We start from the raw sequence: 19,194 nt of genomic DNA, 5'->3' as shown, positions 1-19,194 counted from the left end.
GCTGGCTGAACCTCTCCTTCCCCTTTCTTCCTTCACCCCAACCAATCACCAAAACACCACTGGATCAGGGCTTTGCCTGCCTATGACACCCATGCCACACAGCACTTCTCTCCCAGCTTTAGACCTGACTGCCACTGCTGGCAATACAACTTTCACTGCAAGAATTAAACACACCACAGCCCAGGGCTGCAGTTACCTCTGATGAGCCAGAGGAAAATTTTGGAGCAACAGTAAAAAATACCAGCCCTAAGTGTAAATCTGCATCATACATAGCTTCTTCCCTAGAATGCCTCAAGTTGAGGGTAGTATAAGAGTAGCCACATGGCTTCAAATCTAAAGTCCATTCAGCTCAATATCCTGTTTCTGGCAACAGACAGAAGAAGATGTCTAGCAAAAAAGGTAAGAAATAGAAAAGCAAATAGCAGCATGTTTCCAATCTCCAGTGATGCACACAGAGTTTAGGAAAACTTCCTAAGACAGAATATGGTGGTGCTTTGGTGTTTAATATTCACAGATGGATTTCAATTCCACATTTTTTGCTTTAATTTTTTAAAACTTTTAACACCTACAACATCCTGACACAAGGAGTTCCACAGCTTCAGCATGCAAAGTGTGAAAAAGCACCTCCCTTTTGATTTTTTCTTTGAGTTTGACTCATGTTTTTTCATGTTCTTCCCTCCACCTCCAGGCCCTTCATCAGCAGAGACAGTGAACAATAATTTCTTCCTTATCCTTCCCATTCCACATGATTTTATACACATATATTCCATTTAATTGTCTCTTTTCTGAGGCAGAGCTCTCCTCATAAAGAAGCCATTCTAGATCTTTTATTATTATTGTCTGTCTTGGCTAACATTTTCTAGTTCAGTTCTTTGCTTTCTGAAATGGGGAAACAGCACTGCACAGAGTATTCAAGGTGCACAACACTGGGAATTTAGGTAAGAACATAATCCTGTTATGTGTTTTTTTGCTTCTTTGAGAACTCCTAACATGTTATTTACTCCTATGACTCAGTGCTATGCCAGCTTTTCCATGTGTTTATTACTATCCCAGGTCTCATTCATTACTTAGCAATCACCTCTGTGCTTTTGACTGTCTACACAAAATTAGGATTATTCTTCCTTCTGATCATCACTTCCTAGTTCTCTGCACTGGATGATGTCAGGTCAGTCACTCCTGGCACAGGACAGCTGGGAGAGGTGCCCCACTCCTCCTGGACACAGCAAGAGGTGGTGAGGAAAGGTGAGCACTCACATCCCACTGACATGATGATGTTGTTCTTCTGAGGGCACAGGAAAACTCCCTGGTTCCAGGCTGCCAGCCTAAAGGTCTTCATGTGTCCCCTTGTGCCTCCTGACATCCCTACCCCAGGGACTCCTAAAACCATCTGAACCAGGGGTTCAGCTCCACATTGAGAACAGCCACACAGGTGCAGCAGGCAGGAGAGTGAAACAGCATAAGTGACTTGGGAGCTTTTTGTCACTGTGTTTAGCTTCTCATAGTGAAGAAAACAGCAGAATATAGGATTCATAATTTTAAATTCTATATATAGTGACAAACTAGCAAGTGCATTTAACAACCAAAATACATTTCACAGCCAGTAATGGATACTGTAAAGTGTAACCTGGTACTTGGATTATCAGAGTCTATCAATTTTTGGTTTTGTATTAAATTTGCTTTTTCCATCTGTTGAAAGTGGCTCTTTGTGATTTCACAGGGCATTACACTTTATGTGTCTCATTTGCTGCACCCAAAGGAATTTCATTCTGCTACATTAAGAAACACCTTGGTACGCTGGCTAAGCTTTTAACTTTCCAGAACACACTGTTCCATGTCTGTCTCCAACCCAGCAGTCACTTCCTTGAAGTGTCTAATTTACACACACACACACACACACACACACACGCGCGCGCGCGTACACATACAGGATACAGTGTAATTCACATGTCATGTTGGCTTTGTGGCAGTGAGGATCCATCTCTGTCACTTTGCGACCTCTGTGACCACCAGCCCAGCTTCTGCCACGTGTCCAGAAGGGACGTGCCTGGTCCCTGAAGCACACTTGGATCTGCAGCTTTTGCTTTGCTCTGTGCTACACACAGATGGAGAAATGGGAAACTACACTGAAACTCCTTTTGCTGGGGATGTCCCACAAATGCACACTGCACTCACAGACAGTTGTGCCCCTGCTCTTTTGAGAATCTCATTTTTTATTTTACAGCAACACAGGTTGCAGCTGGGCATTGCCATGCCAAGGCATGGATCCTGTTAGCAGAGATCCCCAGCTGTATCACCACAAACACCATCTACTACAAGTGCTGTCACAAAACACACTTCCAGATGCATATTCTGTTCTTTCTTCAAAGCCATGGCAGCCAAACATGTGATTATGCCTCAGTGGAAAGCCTGGTCTCCCACTCATCCCAAGCTCACAGTGCCCCTTCTCCCTGCACACTTGCCCTTCCTGTTATTGCCACTGGACTGCATGGCTCGGATCCTTCTGCCATCAGATACATATTCTGAAGGATCTTGCTACAGATTAAATTTAGGGAAGGTTTAGTATATTGCTGAATGAACCCCAAGATTCCACACAGTGCCTTGGAAGGAGTCAGGAGGAGGCAGCAGAGCAGCCTATGTGCCATGGGAAAAGCAAACCCATCTCCAGGCCAAGGAGAGCACAGCCAGTGCCCTGATTCCTGCTGGGCAAGCACGGGCCACAGCAGTTCTGCCTTTCTGACACAATTCAAGCAGGGACACAAGCTACACAGAACAGAGAGATGCTGGGCACTGCAGACATATGAACCTGGTGGGTTCCTTTCCTGCATTTTCTTACAGCCTCCAATATTGCTGTAGTGACGCACAACACCAGAGAATATAATTGCTGTAGTGATTACTTACAGCCATTACATTAAGCTTTAAAATGCTCCTTTCAAATTGAACAATGTTTTTTCAAAGTCAACAGCTGGTTCACAGCTTGAAAGCAACAGTTAAGATAAATTAAATAAAAAGGGTAATAAAATCACAGACTAAATTTAATTTTTGAAGCACATGCAAACTCCAACAAAGACTTTAAAATATCTTTCAAAGACATCCACAGGAACAAAAGACAATACAACCAACAATTGTGATGTGCTCATTAATAAGGATGTGATGCAGGAACACAGATAAATGTGTATACTTAGAGCAAAAAACAAATTCATGCAGCATTTATAGGTCTAGTCCATGGGATGAATCAAACACAAGTTTCAAATGAGATTTTTAAATCTTGGGAGGAAGGCAAAAGCATTTATATGTATATATATTCTTCTTAAGGTACATAAATGTATATGAAGTGAGGCCAATGCAAATGACGTGTCCCAGCCCTGAGCACAAAGAGGGAATCTCGTGTGTGCTCAAGATCAGTCCAAGGCTAGGAGCCTGCATTAGCTCTTGAGATGCTCTACTGGAACGATGGTAAGCCTTACATTTCCAAGGCACAACACCAGCTGAATGCCACAGACTTTGGCCTGGCCTCTGTCAGCTGTTGGGAGAGCCTGTTCACAGTTCCAGTGGCCTCTGCTCACTAGCAATGAAGTGCCAAAGCTGCACATCCGTTCAGATAAAACAGAGAAACGCCAAGGAGCCAAGCCATCCCTTCCTTCCTCAGCCCTGTCAGGAGGGCTTCTACCTGCAGCAGTGCTCCAACAAGCTGACTACAAGCCAGCTGTCCCTTGCCTCAGACCTCAGGCTGCCATCAGCTGCTCAGCAGTGGATATCCTACAGCACTTGAATAAGAAAATGATACAAGAACCAGGAATACATATTCTACCTTCTTCACCACAATGGAGTTTTTTACCTTATGAGAAAGGCTGGTTCTCATTAATGCTCATTAGCAATAGGAAGTATCCCAATTGCAGTTTTCTTTGCACCTGCAGCTGTAAAGATTGTTATAAAGGTTTGTTCTTGTGGTAGTGCATCTGCTCCATTCCTTCTTGGGCCACACTGTGATCCAAGAAACACTGGCTAGGCTTTGGCCTTGACAAACAGCACCTGTGCCAAGCTCCTCCTGAGCTTAGCAGAAACAGTTCTGTCTGTACCCAGGAAGTGTGCTGCTTAATGAGCTCCTGTTTTGAACAAACAGCCTTGGAAACTTATTTTTCTGTGGAACAAGTGGAACAAGATTTTTGTTATTGAAATTTCCAAGAAAGTCACCAACACAAATGGCAGCCAGGATGGACAGTGACTGTGACTGAAGCCCACAAACAGTGGTCCCAAGGGAGACCCTTTGGACTCTCCTGGTCCACAGCAGCTGTGACCAGCTCCTTTTGAGCCTGGCCACTCAGGGCAGTGAACTCTGCTTTGCTGCACTCAGAGCAGCCCTGCTGAGTGCCAAGGGACCCTGGGCTGATCCCCCCTCCTTGGGGCTCAACCCTCTGCCTGCTGAGAAGATGCAAAGGCATCCATTGTCAATCCTTCACTCGAGGGGATTTTTCACTGTTCCATGTACACAGTGTTGAGGTCTCTGTGTGTGTAAATGTGAATGTGCTCTATGAAATGTACTAGAAATGTTGCTCTCTTAAATTCTTAAGAAGTTTAGATTTCTAAGTAAATTAGGCCTGGTTGGTTCTGTTGCTCTATAGTAAATTCTATATTAATATTTGTTAAAGTGTTTAACTTGAGCTATCAATTAAGTACTGTTAAATTTAAGAACTGTTAAAGCTTTGGGCAGTAACTGCTGGTCAAGCTCCAGCTCAGCTTAGCAGAGAGATCCATTCTGAACCTTGTGACTCAGCAGGAGGGTCTTCCTTATTCCTTTTCATCCTTATCATTTTCTACCCCTACCCTTTTTCCCCTGCACCCCCCAGCCTTCACACAGATAATTTTGGAGTTGATTCTGGTTTTAGATTGATCGATTTTAGAGTTTAATTTGCTTTTTCTAGTTCTTAAATCAAGTAATAGAATTAACTTTGCCAACAAACTTTTTCATGCTTCCACTTTTATATTAAACATTCTTTTGCTGGTACCTTTGCTGGTGATTCTTTAAGCAACCTTAAAACACTTATTCAAGACAGTTGTAAAGATTTTGTCTTTTATTTAATGTTGAAGGAGCTGTCTGAACATATCTGCAAATATGAAGGGGATTCAGGTTGATATAAGGAAAAATAATTTTAAAATAGTCCAACCTACATCATTTTCATTCAGCAAAGGCAACTAAGGCTACATGTGTAAGCAATACTGACTGTCTCAGCTGCATCTCAGCACTGACACACATATTGCAGATGAATGTTAAATAATGTTTTTGTAAAGTAAGTATTTTCCAGTGATTTCTGAAAGTAGAATTAGCTTGCTCCAGAAAGAACACTGTGTGTCCTATACCCAAAGCAATGAGAGGCATTCCAAAGTGCCATGGAAATGTCACCTTATCTCACTTACAGTTATTTCATCTAGTAATATCAGGGAAATTACAACAATATGTTGTTCTACATGAAAGTACATGACAGCACTATTTGTGAGACCTGGCAGCTGCCACTCTGGGCCGAGCAGATGGCAGTGATAAAAACACAGTTCAGGGAACAGGTTGATAAGGATATATCCATCATTACACTGTCGCTGCACAATTACATTCAACTCTGAGATACACCAAAATACATGGCTGTGTTACTCTCAGTCAGGAAGACCTTGTTCATCTGAGGAAAATTATGTTTAATAATTAATTCTGTACATATTTTAATCAGAATCATTCATCTCCAGTTCAGAGGAAGGGAAAAAGCAACCTAGAAAGGCATCCAAAATCTTTAAAATCTTATGTGTTCACACTTTTGTTCTTGCAGAAGAGACAAACATTTCCTGTAAAGGAAAATATGAGCCAACAATGACTTTCATGGCAGTCATCGATTTATATTCCCATTCAAGCTCCAGAGGGCATTTTAGGTTCCCTTTTCATTTATTTTTACCTTTTTTTTTGCATGGGTGGGGAGGCACAGGGGCAATGTTAAGCAAGTATATTGGATATATTGCTCATGGAAGGTACCAGTCAAGCACTCCAGGAAGCAAAAGCAGCCTGAGCACTGGTGCACCGTCCCCTCCCTGCTCCTGGATGCTGCCAGCGCTGCCAGGCACTGACCTGCTGCAGTGGCCATGGAGGCCCAGGCGCTGCAAAGGCCTGGAAACCGGGGAACAGGTCACCTAGCCTGGCACAGGGCTCCAGAGTGGCTCCGGCTGGAAGGGACCACAGCTGGCTCATGGGGCCCAACCTCTACTCTGGGATCATCCCGGAGCACGTGGAACATGACCATGTCAGATCTTCCTGGAGGATCTCCACACTCCGGGGCTCTCCACACTCTCTGCAGGCAATCTGTTCAGTGCATCTCACCTACACCGGGAAGTTCTTCCTTATGCTCAGGTGAAACTTCTTATGCATGAGTTCTGCCTGTTGCCTCTCTTCCTATTGCTGGGCATCACCAAGAAGAGCCCGGCTCCATCTTCTTGCCATCCTCCCTTTGAGGAGGGTGTGAATGCCAGGATGGCGCCTCAGCCCCGCCTCAGCCCGGCCCCGCCTCAGCTCGGTCCAGGCCCCGCCTCCTCCCGGCCCCGCCTCCTCCGGCCCCGCCTCCTCCCGGCCCCGCCTCAGCCCGGCCCCGCCTCAGCCCCGCCTCTTTCCGGCCCCGGCCCCGCCCTATCCCGGCCCCGCCTCCTCCCGGCCCCGGCCCCGGCCCCGCCTCAGCCCGGTCCAGGCCCCGCCTCCTCCTGGACCCGCCTTTTCCCGGCCCCGCCTCAGCCCGGCCCCGCCTCCCGCCCCAGGCCCGTGCCGACAGCGCCGCCTGGCGGACGCGGCTGAGGGGCGGCCATGGCGGCGGCCGGCAGCGCGGAGGGTGCGGGCGGTGGCCCCGCGCTGTGGGCCGAGGTGCGGGCGCTGCTGCCCCGCTCCGAGGACGGGCTGGCCTTGGCGCTGAGCGGCGAGGTGGAGGAGTGCGTGGTGCCGCTGCTGCGGCGGGCTCGCGCGCTGCTCTACGGCGCGGAGGGCCGGCCCGGGGCGGCAGCGGCGGCGGCGCTGGAGCGCCTCAGCGACATCCTGCGCGACTACTCGTGGGAGAAGCTGAACGCGGGGCCGTGGAGGGAGATCGGCAAGGGCTGGCGCCAGGTGTACGCGTACGGCTGCCTGTTCGGGGCGCTGGCCGAGCTGGCCGCGGGCCGCCCGCTCGCGCGGGCCGTGCGCCTCTGCGACCTGGGGCTGCTGATGGGCGCGGCCGTGCAGGACAATGTCCTGGGGCGGCTGGTGCGGGCCCTGCGGCCGCACCTGCCCCCGCAGCGCCCCGCGCCCCGCGCTGCCCCCGCGGGCCCTGCCGGCTCCGAGCGGGAGCCTCCATCGCACCGGGGCCGCCCGGAGCCGCCGCTCCCCGCCGTGCCGCCCGAGCAGGCGGTCCCGCACCTGCACTGCCCTTCGCTGCAGCACTTCAGAGACAACTACCTCATTCCCCAGCGGCCCGTGGTCCTGGAGGGCGTCATGGACCACTGGCCATGTATGAAGAAGTGGAGGTGAGAAGTCGGTTCTTTCGTGTCCAGGTAAAGGTGGCAGCAGAGACCTTTACAGAGGGTGGATGCCGTGGGCAGTGCATTTTGCTAGCACCACTGTCCTGCTGCTCTGTGGAAGGTGCTTCATAGATGCGGGGAGCTCTTCGTAGCATTCAGGGCATCACGCGGCAGGTGCTGGACTGTCTCAGAACAAAGGTGACCCTTTGGCCACCCTCTGCCAGCCTCAGCCAGCCCGGGGCAGCCCCTGGCAGCTCGGGAGAGGTGCTCATTGCAAAGTGCTGCTGAGCTGCTCACCGCCCGTGCATCGGTGTCACGCGTGTCAGTGGGCTTTACCCTTGCGACAATTAGCGCGATGGTGAGTTTCAGAGTAGTGAATAGGCAGCGTTGACTTTTTCATTCGTAAGGGCAGGCACTGATGTTTGTTCAGTGTTGCGTTTGAATGTTGTGCTGCCTGGTAAATCCACACAATGGTGCCCACATTTCCAATACTGAGCATCAGGTATTTGTAAGGTGAAGGTCGTGATTCCCTAAAAAAGGGGAAAAAAACACTGATGCTTAGAGTAATTGCTTCAGTTCAACAACTAAAGATAAATTAAGTGGATACACTTGTTATGTTGTAGGAATTTTATTCAGTTTTGAGGAAAGGTACTGCACCAGTTAACTTTAGATACTTAAATCAACTTCTCTTAATTAATTAGTTTAATTAATACCATTGTCCATGGAGAGATGTATTTCACCCAGCAAACTAATCCCTCTGGTTACAATTGGAATGGGTATTATTGGCGTTGTCTGTATAGATCAACTGATAGATTATCTGTACAGATAATACCATTATTGGTATTTTCTGTATAGGTAGACTCTGACAGAGTTGATCTAATATTACTGAGTAAAAGATACAACATTTTATCAAATGTGGCAACGGGCAGCAAAAAGATTGACCGTGCCTTGCCAGGAGACAGTAACTGCTTAAATCTTAGTTTGGAAGGAGACAACTGAGGCAAGCAGGCTTCTAAACCAAAACAAAATAGACAGTTGTGGGGTCATGTACACACAAACTTGCTTGCAGATTTCCCTGTTGCTTGCATTCTTCTCTTCTGCCTTTTCTTCTGGTTGGTTGGGTTTAGACAGGAGAAACTCGGGGTAATATAATTTCATTACCCAGCAAGACAGATTTGGATTGATCACCTTACATTCCAGATTGGTAATAGCAGTACATTCCAGGAAGTGGAACTGTCTTTATTTCAGTGTGGACTATTTCTGTGAAGTGGCAGGGTGCCGCACAGTGCCCGTGGAGCTGGGAGCTCGGTACACGGACGAGGAATGGTCTCAGCAGCTCATGACTGTCAGTGACTTCATCAGCCAGTACATCATGGCCGAGGTCTGTGACACTCCTTTGCTTCATCCCCAAACAGCAGCATGGCACTGCTGCAGACTGTTCTGCTTACAGCAGCCTGCTCAGAGGTGGCATCAAGGGACGGGGTGTGCTGTAAGCACAGCTCTGAATTAAAAGGTCTGACATATTTTCAAGACCTGAAGCTAAGAATAATTATTGCAACAATAGGTTTTACCTATAATCAAATGTACAGTAGCTGTAATTTGATTAATACGTACACACATACATACAGAGTAAAAACCTGACTGGTGGAATCTAAGAATAAGGGATCCTCAGCCAGCAGTGTTGTTCCTCTTTCTCATTAAACTGCTTAGTGAGATTTAGGATCAGATCCAAATTTACATGCCATGAGGCAGGAAAATGCAGATTTGATTAGCACCTGGAATGTCCTTTTGCTTTCCCAGATGAGGATCCCAAGCCCCCATTTCTGTCTCCTGGCCTTCTGGCAGGAAGAACCATGTGCCATCGGAAACTGATCTGTGGTGCACCCTGGAATAGAGTATGGAAGTAGTTCCAGGGAAGGAAGGAGAGCTGGTGTGTGTGCCAGCAGGGTCTGGCTAGACAGATGCAGTTATCAGCTGTCAAGACTCCGTAGGGAGTCCCAGCTTCCTTCAGTAATTCAAGCTGGATGATTTATTGATTGTGGAGACACACCTACACTCTCACAAATTCAATAGAGCTGTAAGCTGCTACTTCTGAAGACCCCTTGTGCTGTTGAAATACAGTACTCTGAACAGGACATTGGAAATGCGTGTTACATATAAGTAAATTCTATTCACCTGTAAGTAAATTAACTCACTGTCTTACCTGTATGTTACTGTGTTTTTTTCCTTCTGTCCTGTCATTTCAGAACAATGTAGGATACCTTGCCCAGCACCAGCTTTTTGATCAGGTAAAACTGAGTGAATGTTTTTATTTTCCTACAGTCATGTGTTCCTTTGGTAGCCTGGGTTGTCTCTGAGGGTGTTAACTGTACTAGACCGATGAGCATATGGAGAATTCACAGTAATTCTTAGGTTTCTGTTTGCATGATTTGAAGGAACAGAGGGAGAGGTTTATTCCATTTGGCTGCAAGACATGGAAACAAAACCTTTTTGGAATGAAGACATTCAATCCTGGTGCTGTTTCAGTACAATGTAGCATAGACTGAGGGGGATAGCACCTGGGAAAGCCCATTTCATAAGTCAGGGAAGAGATTTGGACAGGAAAGTCTTCAACATTTATGTGTTTAGCATGATCTGAAATGTCATTCCAGTTTACCAGAGCTTAGGTTGGTGGGAGACATAGAAAGAAATGTCACAGAGAAGCAAGCATAGTGTAGAAGAGATCAGCTGCTCCTTTTCCATGAACAGCAAACATACTTATTCTTGTGGGTGTCTCTGGTTTCTGCAAAAGCAAAAGGTCTCTGAAGAATGAGGAAACCCTTTTTTATCACCAATTCTCCTTCCAACAGAGTCTGCTCATTAGAACAGAGAGTTTGAGAAAATTTCCTGCAGATACTTAGCAGGTCAGCTACTTTTCTCCTACCCTTGCTGGACCAGCCAGTCATTTGTTTTCTTTGCATCCAGCCTTACTCATCTGTTCTCTGAATTATGTATTTTGGCAAGTCAGCACATACCCTTTTTAATGATTCTTTATGGAAATAGATCCCAGAACTGAAAGAAGATATCAATATCCCTGACTACTGCTGCTTGGGGGAAGGGGAAGAAGATGACATCACCATTAATGCTTGGTTTGGTCCAGGAGGCACAATCTCACCTCTTCATCAGGATCCCCAGCAAAATTTTTTAGCCCAGGTACGTACTCTAGTTACTCTACACATGCCATCAATGCAATACTTAGAGAAAATGTTTATGGTATGTATTAGAGATAAGGGGAGCAGACAACTTGAGGACCAACCAAAGGATAGAGAACATGCAGATACTATTTTGCTTTTCTATTGCATTTAAGCTGCACTACTGCAACTTAATACTGAATGTAATCTTGTACACCACAAGTGTTGCTCATTGAGGCAAACCATTACTTACCCTTGTTCTACAGATGATAGAAATCACAAGAAGCAGCTTTTCCAAGGTCACATGGAATTGTTAGCAGAGTTGGGAAGAATCTAGATCCTGTCATGTTGTACTAAGGAGTTTCTTTTTCTGGTGTTGTGGTTTGAGCCTAGCGAATCCCAAGCCTCATGCAGCTGCTTTCTCATCCACCAACCAGCAGGATGAGAGAGAGAATGGGGAGAATAAAAGCTAGAAAACTTCTGGATTTAGGTTTAATAAGCAAAAACCATGCATGTAATCAAAGCAAAACAAATAATTGCTTGACTGTTTCCATGGGCAGTCAGGTGTTCAGTCATTCCCAGGAGAGCAGAGCCCATTATGCTTAACAGTTACTGGGGAGGACAAACACCATTACTCCAAACATCTCTCCTTTCTTCTTCCCCCATATACTGAGCACAATGTCATATAGTCTGGAATATCCTTTGGTCAGTCAGTTTGGGTCACCTGCCCTGGCTGTGTCTCCTCCCAGTCTCACAGGCACCCCCAAATTCCTTGTCAATGGCAGTGTGATAAGCAGAAAAGGTGTCAGATCTGTGTGAGCTCTGCAATAACAAAAACATCTCTAGATATCAACCCTATGTTCAGTACAAATCCACAACATAGTCCTATACCAGCCACTGGGAAGAAAATTAATTCTACCCCAGCCAAAGCCTGGAAAGCAAGGTTTTGAGGTGGACCTAGGTGCATACTTGAGTCCATTTCAGGTTACCCAGTAAAATACTCATGCATGCAGTGAGATAGGAATTAAAACTTGTAGTGTGACATCATTTCTGTTGACTTCCCTTGGGTAGGCTTTTTGGTGATTACTTTTAGTGCAGAATAACTCAAAAAACATTGGGGCCTTTTGTGGTATGCACTGAACAGGTCCAGGGGTGCCTTCTGGATCCAAGTAGTTGACTACTGTGAATCTTCAAACACTGAGAGGTGTTTTGTTTACTGAAGGAGATTGCTGTCTCATCAGACTATCAAAAAAAACCCCCAGGCTTATGCTTTCACACTTTTCCAGCAGGATTGTGACATTATTTTCTACTGATGGTTATTTAGCAATTGAACCTTAGTTTCTCTGTCCCAGTTGCATCTTGCTAACCTGTGTTTTCACTTGAAGCTGAAGCTTAATTCAGGCCTTCCTAGAATGGCTGTTTAAAACTGCTGTGCAACTCTGCATGGATTGCATTTCTCCTGTGTGCTGCCTGCTCAGCACACACATACAGCTGCATTCTCAAAGTGAAGTACTGTCCTGTTCATGCTATGTAAAGCTTGAGGGGAATTTTTCTTGGTGGAAGAAAAATTTTTGGGTGTTGTTGGACTGGGAAAATATACTTCCTTTACAAACTCAGAACTTGTTTTCTTCTGGCTGAAAAATGGGAATGATCTGCTGTGAGAGTCTTTGTAATTTGAACAGCTGGTGATCTGACAGCTTTCAATTCAAATTGCCCTGCTTTGTGATGCCATTTAAACTGTGGCTGTGGAGTACAGGAAGGCACAAGCACAAGTAACATAGTGAAATTATCCTGGCTGGTGGCTAATGCTGAGATCATAGTTTTTCCATTAATGAGAAAAGCAATCTCTGAAGATGCAGACTGTTGCCCATTAACTGGTGCTCACAGTCTTATAATATACAAGGTCTTAATCCAGTGAGGCAAGTGAAGGAAGGAGCTGTTAACAGCTGATGGCAGTCCCAAAAAAATTTCAAGCATTCAGAGAACATGCTGTTGAACCAATAACCAGCATTTTTGTCACTTCCATACATTACCAAAAATACCATGTAATACTTGGTTCTTTTGTGAGCTAATTAATATCCTTAATCTCTCTGGGGTATGGAAGGCATCCTAAAAAACATGGACAGCCAGAGTTAGATAGATCAGTGCTCTAGTAGTTTAATCAGTGATAGAGAAGAGTAGGACAGGGCAGGAGTACTTGGTACTTGTCAACTCTGTAGAATACATTTATGTGCTGTCCTTGAAGCAACAGACTCAAAATAGCCAGTGTGACAGCTTTAGTGTTGGTAAGATTTCAGGAAATCCTGGTATGTGGGAAGGGGTGTTAAGACAGAGGAAAAGCAGATTGGTTAGGAATGGTTGGGTGCTGGGGTTAGTCAGAGTACCCATAACAGGAGAGTTCCCAGCAAGTACAATCACACCTAGCACTCAGTGCTCTGGAATGCTGGCACAAGCAGCATGAATCTTCACCCTAAACCTTCTGTTCCACTGGTGTCAGTGGAGTCAGCTTTGACTTGTTCATGCTGCCACATCTTGGCACCAAAATCTTGGAGTTCATGCAGGGTTCAGGGAAGCCAGGCCACTCACCTTACAAATTCTCATTTCAGCACTCCAGTGAAAGAACTGGTTTAATGATGACACAGAAATAAGTTTGAGGGCTATATGGAAGCTTAGCACTCACTGTGCAAGTACCTGTGCCTGTTGATGTGACTTGTAATGAAGGTTCAGCCTCCTTATTCTCAGTTCTTATTTCCAGCTAAGTAGAGCCCAAATAATGATGTATAAATTGGGTGCCTTCAACTTTGAATTGAAGGCAATCTGGTTAGAGGCATTTTCTTCCCAAAGGTATTTCAAATTCTTATCTGCTCCAAGGGAATAGGTACTTGAATTCCAATAGCTTGATTTAACTTTTTATTAGTAGTGTCTATTACTAACAAAGATCATTATGTTCCTTGTAATCAGGTGTATTTTACTGTTAAATGCCAGCTGTGGCCCACAGCTTCCAGTAATGTGCCAGTTAACACTGGAAACCAATTAACCAATGGAAAACATTCTTTTATTATATACAGGTATTTGGAAGAAAGTATATCCGTCTCTATTCACCACAAGATTCAGAAAACCTGTACCCCCATGAAAGCCAAATCCTTCACAACACTAGTCAGGTAAATAGTTGCCTGAAATTTTAATATCAGTCATGTTATGTTATCAAATATTTGAGTAAAGACATTCTGCTGATGATTTTTTTGGTTTTTAGGTTGATGTGGAAGATCCAGACTTGGTCAAGTTTCCAAATTTCACAAAGGCTGCATTTCAGTCCTGCATTCTGATGCCTGGACAGATCCTGTTTATTCCAGTTAAATACTGGCACTACGTGCGATCCCTTGAGCTCAGCTTCTCTGTTAGTTTCTGGTGGTCATAGCTCTGAAATGAAATTAAAAATCAGGGAAGTAGCATCTCTCAGGAGAGGTTGGAGGAGCAAAACCAAAAACCAGCCAACTTTTGCTAAAGCGTGGAGAAGTAGTTACAGTGGGTAAGTGGAAAGATGGTGCTGTAGCCACTTCTTTTTGTGAATGTTTCTAATAACTCCTAAAGAGCCTGTGACAGTTATTGTCCTGTGTGTGCATCCCTCAGGAACAGCCTGTTTATGGGCACTGCCGGGCTCTGCCTGAAAAACCAGGTCAGTGTTATTTTCTACTTGGATTTAGTAACACTAAGCCCTGGAGTTAGCTAGAGAGATGGTTAAAGGTTCAATCCATTAAAAAATTAACCTAACACCAAGCAAGGCACTAGTCTCCTGCATGGAAAAGTTACTCATATCCTGCTTCTGGCCAGGATAGGGTTAATTTTTGCAGTAGCCAGGAGGAGCATGGTCCAGACCCAGAGGTTATTCTGTACCAGCTCAGCCTACCCCTGATGGGATGGAAGGGATAAGATAAGGTAATTTCTTCAGCACTTTGCAGACATAAGCTAACATGCCCCAAGTCTGGTCCTACTGCTTCCCAATCCTTCTGTGGCAATACAGAAGGATTACAGAGCACAACTGCTTGTGACATGGCTACATCAAGACAAATTCTTCTGCATCTAAAGAAGGGACAAAACACAACCACAACTAGAAGTGTTCAACTCCAGCTGTAGGTCACAGACTCAGCCAGCTGTCTTGCACATCCTGCACTGATTTTCCCTGTTTGATGTGCTACAGCAGCTGTCATTTCCATTGCATCTGAATTTGTACTGTCCCTCTACAGACAGGGAGCACGTGCTGAGAAAGGCTTCTTTCAAGAGTTCAGCTGCATGTATCAGCTTCCAGGACTGACTAAAACATTTGCATCTTTCCAAACATGCACTGAGAGTCCCAACCCAAGAATATGGAGAACTACAAACACAAAACAGCCTCAAAGAAAGCTGGGCAGGTATTATTAGGAACAGGAACATAAATGATAGTTTTATTGTAAGATTCTTAGAACTTTAGAAAATGAGTGCACTGAGCACTGTTACCATAACACAATAACAAATACAATACAGTCTGGCTGTTCTGCCAGAGTGGGGGCAAACAGATGTCACTGACAAGTTTTACTGGCATCATCCAGGGCCAAGAGTGGAGCTCAGTGCTGAGTCTGGGAGCACATCCGACTGACACCTGGCAAGAAAACTAAAGGAAGGTTAATGGACAACACACAAAAACAAATAATATTGTATCACCTCCTTTTCTAAAATGTTTTGTATATTCCTGTTGCTGTTCTCAATGTTCAATTTCCCTGGACAAATGGAGGAATTCCAGAGAGATTCTCAGAAGCTTGGTATTCCCAGAAGTTTTAGTGTCACAGGTTGTGTGTGCCTCTATTCCTTCCCCTCCTGTCCCACCTTCTAAAGATAATTATAAAAAATATGCACAAGGTTGGCCATGCCCCTGTGGCACTGTTTGGGTGCTGGGGGCTCAATGCCTGTATGTGTCTGGAACACACTACTGAAGTCAGAAATAGCTGATGTTCACAGTTATAAATAATACAGACAATGCCACTGAATATCACAGCCCATCTCCTAGTATTACTACATTCAGCTTTTTAAAAAATATGTTGCTTGGTACCTGGGGTGTCAACAAGACCAGAGTTCATTACACTTGGGACAGCGGGGTTCAGTCTGGCCTCTGAAGTACTTTCTGACACAAGGCAAATGCATTCCAATTCCACAGGATTCACATACTTGCCTCTGAAATCAAGGAATGTTGATTCATAAAATCTTTCTGAACTGTCCTTCAATTTAAGTGAAAGTTGTTACAAAGAGCAGCAGATATACAACACTTTGTTCCAAAGAATGGTTCCCACAGTAGGTGTGATTGACTCAACAGTCAAATCTGGTAAATGGTAAAAGGAGGTATTTTTCTGTAAATTAGGAAATACTATTTCCCTATACAGACAAAATTTAGCTTGAAAAACAATAATTTCAGTGAAATAAAGGAGACTAATTGGGATGGAAAAAGTAACATGGAAGCATGATAGTTGGGCAGATCAGAAGATGCAGGCTCACAGAGCAAGAAAATTGAGCAGTTCTGGAATAGGAATCCAGGCTGTAACTACTTAAGCAACATGGAAGGGGTAAGGTCCCAGCTATCAAACACAGTGCTTCAGCATGCTCTACACAGCACATGTTCCTTCTGAGGGCCAAACACAAGCAATTCCTGAATTCAAGTCCCAGGGCCAAGAATGAATGTGTCACACAATGACATCCATTGGCCAGGCCCCAAGAGGACACTGCTAAACCTCTTCCAGCATCAGTTCATCATCTCTAACATTGGTTTGGAAAGCCAGACTGGAGTGCACTTTTCAATTTTATACTTGGAGACACTGCTCCAAGACAATTTTATTTCTAAAGACAGAAGATTAAAAACCTAAAATTACAAAAGCAAAAAGAAGGTTTTTTTCAAAATGCATGAGCACCATAACCAGATGACAAGGCCAAGATTATACCCAAGGAAAAGCATCACAAGCCTCAGCTATGACCAGGCAAGTCCATCAGCTGAGTTGATAGAACATGTTACCTGGATGGTGAGGCTGTGACAGATGTAACATTTCCTTGCCACATCCTGGTAGTGGCTGAGAATGTAGGGCTCCATCTCAATGATGCAACGGGTATGCAGAGTATATTCTCCATTTCTCTAAGAAAACAAGTGTTGAGATGAGGAATTTCTTGTAATTCCTTTTATCTCTTTTGACTTTGTCACCCACCTGTTAACAAGCCACTTTTTTCTACAATCATGAAACCAACATGCTGGTACAATGCAATGCCAGAGCACTTTTGAAATAGCAGAACTCCTTTGTTTAGAGGAGCAGAATAAAAGCCCCACCTTCAACAGAGATCTCGTCCTTGGAAATCATAGATGAGCAAGCATGTGCTCCTTAGCAGAGGCATGCTGTTTTGGGATCCTCCATTTATATGTCAGAGGAAATTCTCCCAGCTTTCAACACAATCTAGGCATTTCCTGCTTGAATCAATCTTTGGAAATATTTGCCAAATCAACTTAACATGTAAGTAACTGTGTGGCAGCAGGTTGGAGATCTGTGATGCAATGACTCCAGCAGAAAAGGGATTAAGGTCTCACTTGGCAAGCAACTGCAGTGTCCACATGGTCAGTGCACCATGGTCCACATGGTGAACTCATCTCCTGCTCCCTCATAAAATAAAACAAGTGCAATGTGCACAATGGCCCACACATTTCTGGTACAGGAGTTTTCAACATCTTGCTCCTTTTCAGGAAATTCTAAATGCAACAAACAACACTGATCACTCTGAAGAGCTTTCCCCAGCTCTTGTTCCAGGTTGAAGGATACTGTGCTTTTGTGTACAAAGGGTGTCTGTGTGTCACTGGGCAGGACTGGACACACAAACCCACCTGGCTCAGGTACAGGAAGCTGAAACCATATGGTCCTGTACAGACCTACCCAAGGACTTTTTCCTTGTAAGTCTTCTTCCTTTTTTGCAAAAATCACTGGAGCAGCAAGAAGCACAGGCCCCTAAGACTATTTTTGCCATCATTCATGCAAGCAGAGCTCCAGTCTCAGCTACCACATCTGCAAGAAGGTGGTAGCTGGACCCACTGAACTACGAACACTTGAATGCCATTACCTCAGAGAGCCACTTATCCTCCACAAAAACTTTCAGCACTTGTTCTGCTTCCTTTTTCTTCATTTTCTTTGTGTTAAGTTGGTCAGCCAAATTTAAAATATCTGTAGATGAGGCAAAGCCATTTTCTGATAAAATTATTAGCTCCATCTACAGGAAGAAACATTACCAAGTATCAGAAACATTGCAATTAGCAGACACACCTTACAGTAATGTGCTAATGTAAATTTTTTTTTTGGCATCCATGTATATGAGAGATACTACAGTATATGGCTTGAACCAGAACTGTAAAACAAAGGCCAAAAGCTGAAACAATCATTGTCCCCTTCACAGCTTGGGTCTTTGCCAAGAAAACGTTTCCACAAATAGAAGTATAGGTGCTGCCTAAAGGAAGCTGCCTTCAGGGACCCCTGGACACTCAGTGGTAACAGATCCATTTCTTTTTATCTGCTCTTTGTCAAAGATCTTTTGAGGAAAAACCTCAATAACCACAGACAAATGTTTAGATGCAAATCAGCAAATTCATTCTGTATGTTACTAGCATTAAAAACTACTGTATATTACAAAACTACTGAAGCCAGTGAAAAACTCAGCAATCCTGACTGAAAATCCTGAAGAAAGTTGTTTGTTAACTAAAAGTAGGCATGTTGAGTCCTTCACCCCTAGGAGCCCTGCCTGCCCTGCCCATTTGATCTCAGATAAACTTAGGTAAAATGGCAACTACTTCCTCAACCACATCTCCATTTGCATTCATTTTAAGATTATACCTTCACAAATTATATGATTTATTAAGTGATAACTGACATACTTACTGTTTTTCTGAACAATTCTAATTCAAGTTCTGTATAGTCAGATGCCATTCTAGTTACTTCAGTTTCCACCAAATTCACCTACAAAAAAACAAACTGATATTAAGTGCTGATGTAGTTTCGTACCAGAAACTGTAAAAATCCCCCTGAGGTAAAGAATACATCATCTTACAATTAACATAAATGTTAGTTCTTTGAGGGGCACTTGATGTATTCAAGTTCGTTCTTTACAACCCCTCATCTTCCAGCCACAAACTCTCCACAGCTGCCTCTGCCCAGACAAAGCCATGGCACAGCCCAAGCTCCCAGGAGTGAGACAGAGTGCTGCAGCAGAGCTGACCCATCAGCTGCTCCACAGCTCTGGTGCTAGACAGCAGCAGCAGCTATGTTCTCAGTCACCTTTTTTTCACTGCCAAAACCAGCTGCCCATGTTCTCTACTCTTACTGCACAGGCTACTACTTACAATTATTAGCTCAATTAGCTGGCAAAAGGAAAGGCTAAAAGCAGCAGCTAATGTCAGAATACCTCCTGTATGGTCTTCTGAAATTATTAACCTTCTCTGACATGCACATTGCAGATCCTCTGGGGA

General features: G+C 44.6%; 1 protein-coding gene and 1 long non-coding RNA gene across 2 annotated transcripts; one reads left to right on the top strand and one right to left on the bottom strand.

The window, feature by feature from the left end:
* The first annotated feature begins 6,794 nt into the window (after positions 1-6,794).
* Positions 6,795-15,761, top strand: KDM8 (lysine demethylase 8). Its single transcript, XM_056503394.1, has 6 exons — positions 6,795-7,515; positions 8,758-8,890; positions 9,756-9,797; positions 10,552-10,701; positions 13,748-13,840; positions 13,933-15,761. The coding sequence occupies exons 1-6, from the start codon at positions 6,827-6,829 to the stop codon at positions 14,095-14,097; spliced, it is 1,272 nt and encodes a 423-aa protein (XP_056359369.1). The 5' UTR covers positions 6,795-6,826; the 3' UTR covers positions 14,098-15,761.
* On the bottom strand, positions 15,090-15,852 carry LOC130259265 (uncharacterized). The gene is made up of 2 exons (XR_008841603.1): positions 15,763-15,852; positions 15,090-15,327 (listed from the first exon to the last, which is right to left on the bottom strand). It is a non-coding gene; the product is annotated as an uncharacterized LOC130259265 (long non-coding RNA).
* Between the last annotated feature and the right edge of the window lie 3,342 nt (positions 15,853-19,194).

The sequence above is a fragment of the Oenanthe melanoleuca genome, chromosome 14, assembly GCF_029582105.1.
Source record: "Oenanthe melanoleuca isolate GR-GAL-2019-014 chromosome 14, OMel1.0, whole genome shotgun sequence".
In the NCBI taxonomy this organism is placed as follows: Eukaryota; Metazoa; Chordata; class Aves; order Passeriformes; family Muscicapidae; genus Oenanthe; species Oenanthe melanoleuca.
Note: the sequence above shows the minus strand (reverse complement) of the source record. Positions and strands in the feature narration are given on the sequence as shown.

Coding starts and splice junctions, on each gene's coding strand:
- KDM8 (XM_056503394.1), top strand. CDS start 6,827: ATGGCGGCGGCCGGCAGCGCGGAGGGTGCGGGCGGTGGCCCCGCGCTG. Junction 7,516..8,757: donor CCATGTATGAAGAAGTGGAG/GTGAGAAGTCGG, acceptor TCTTTATTTCAG/TGTGGACTATTTCTGTGAAG. Junction 8,891..9,755: donor GCCAGTACATCATGGCCGAG/GTCTGTGACACT, acceptor CTGTCATTTCAG/AACAATGTAGGATACCTTGC.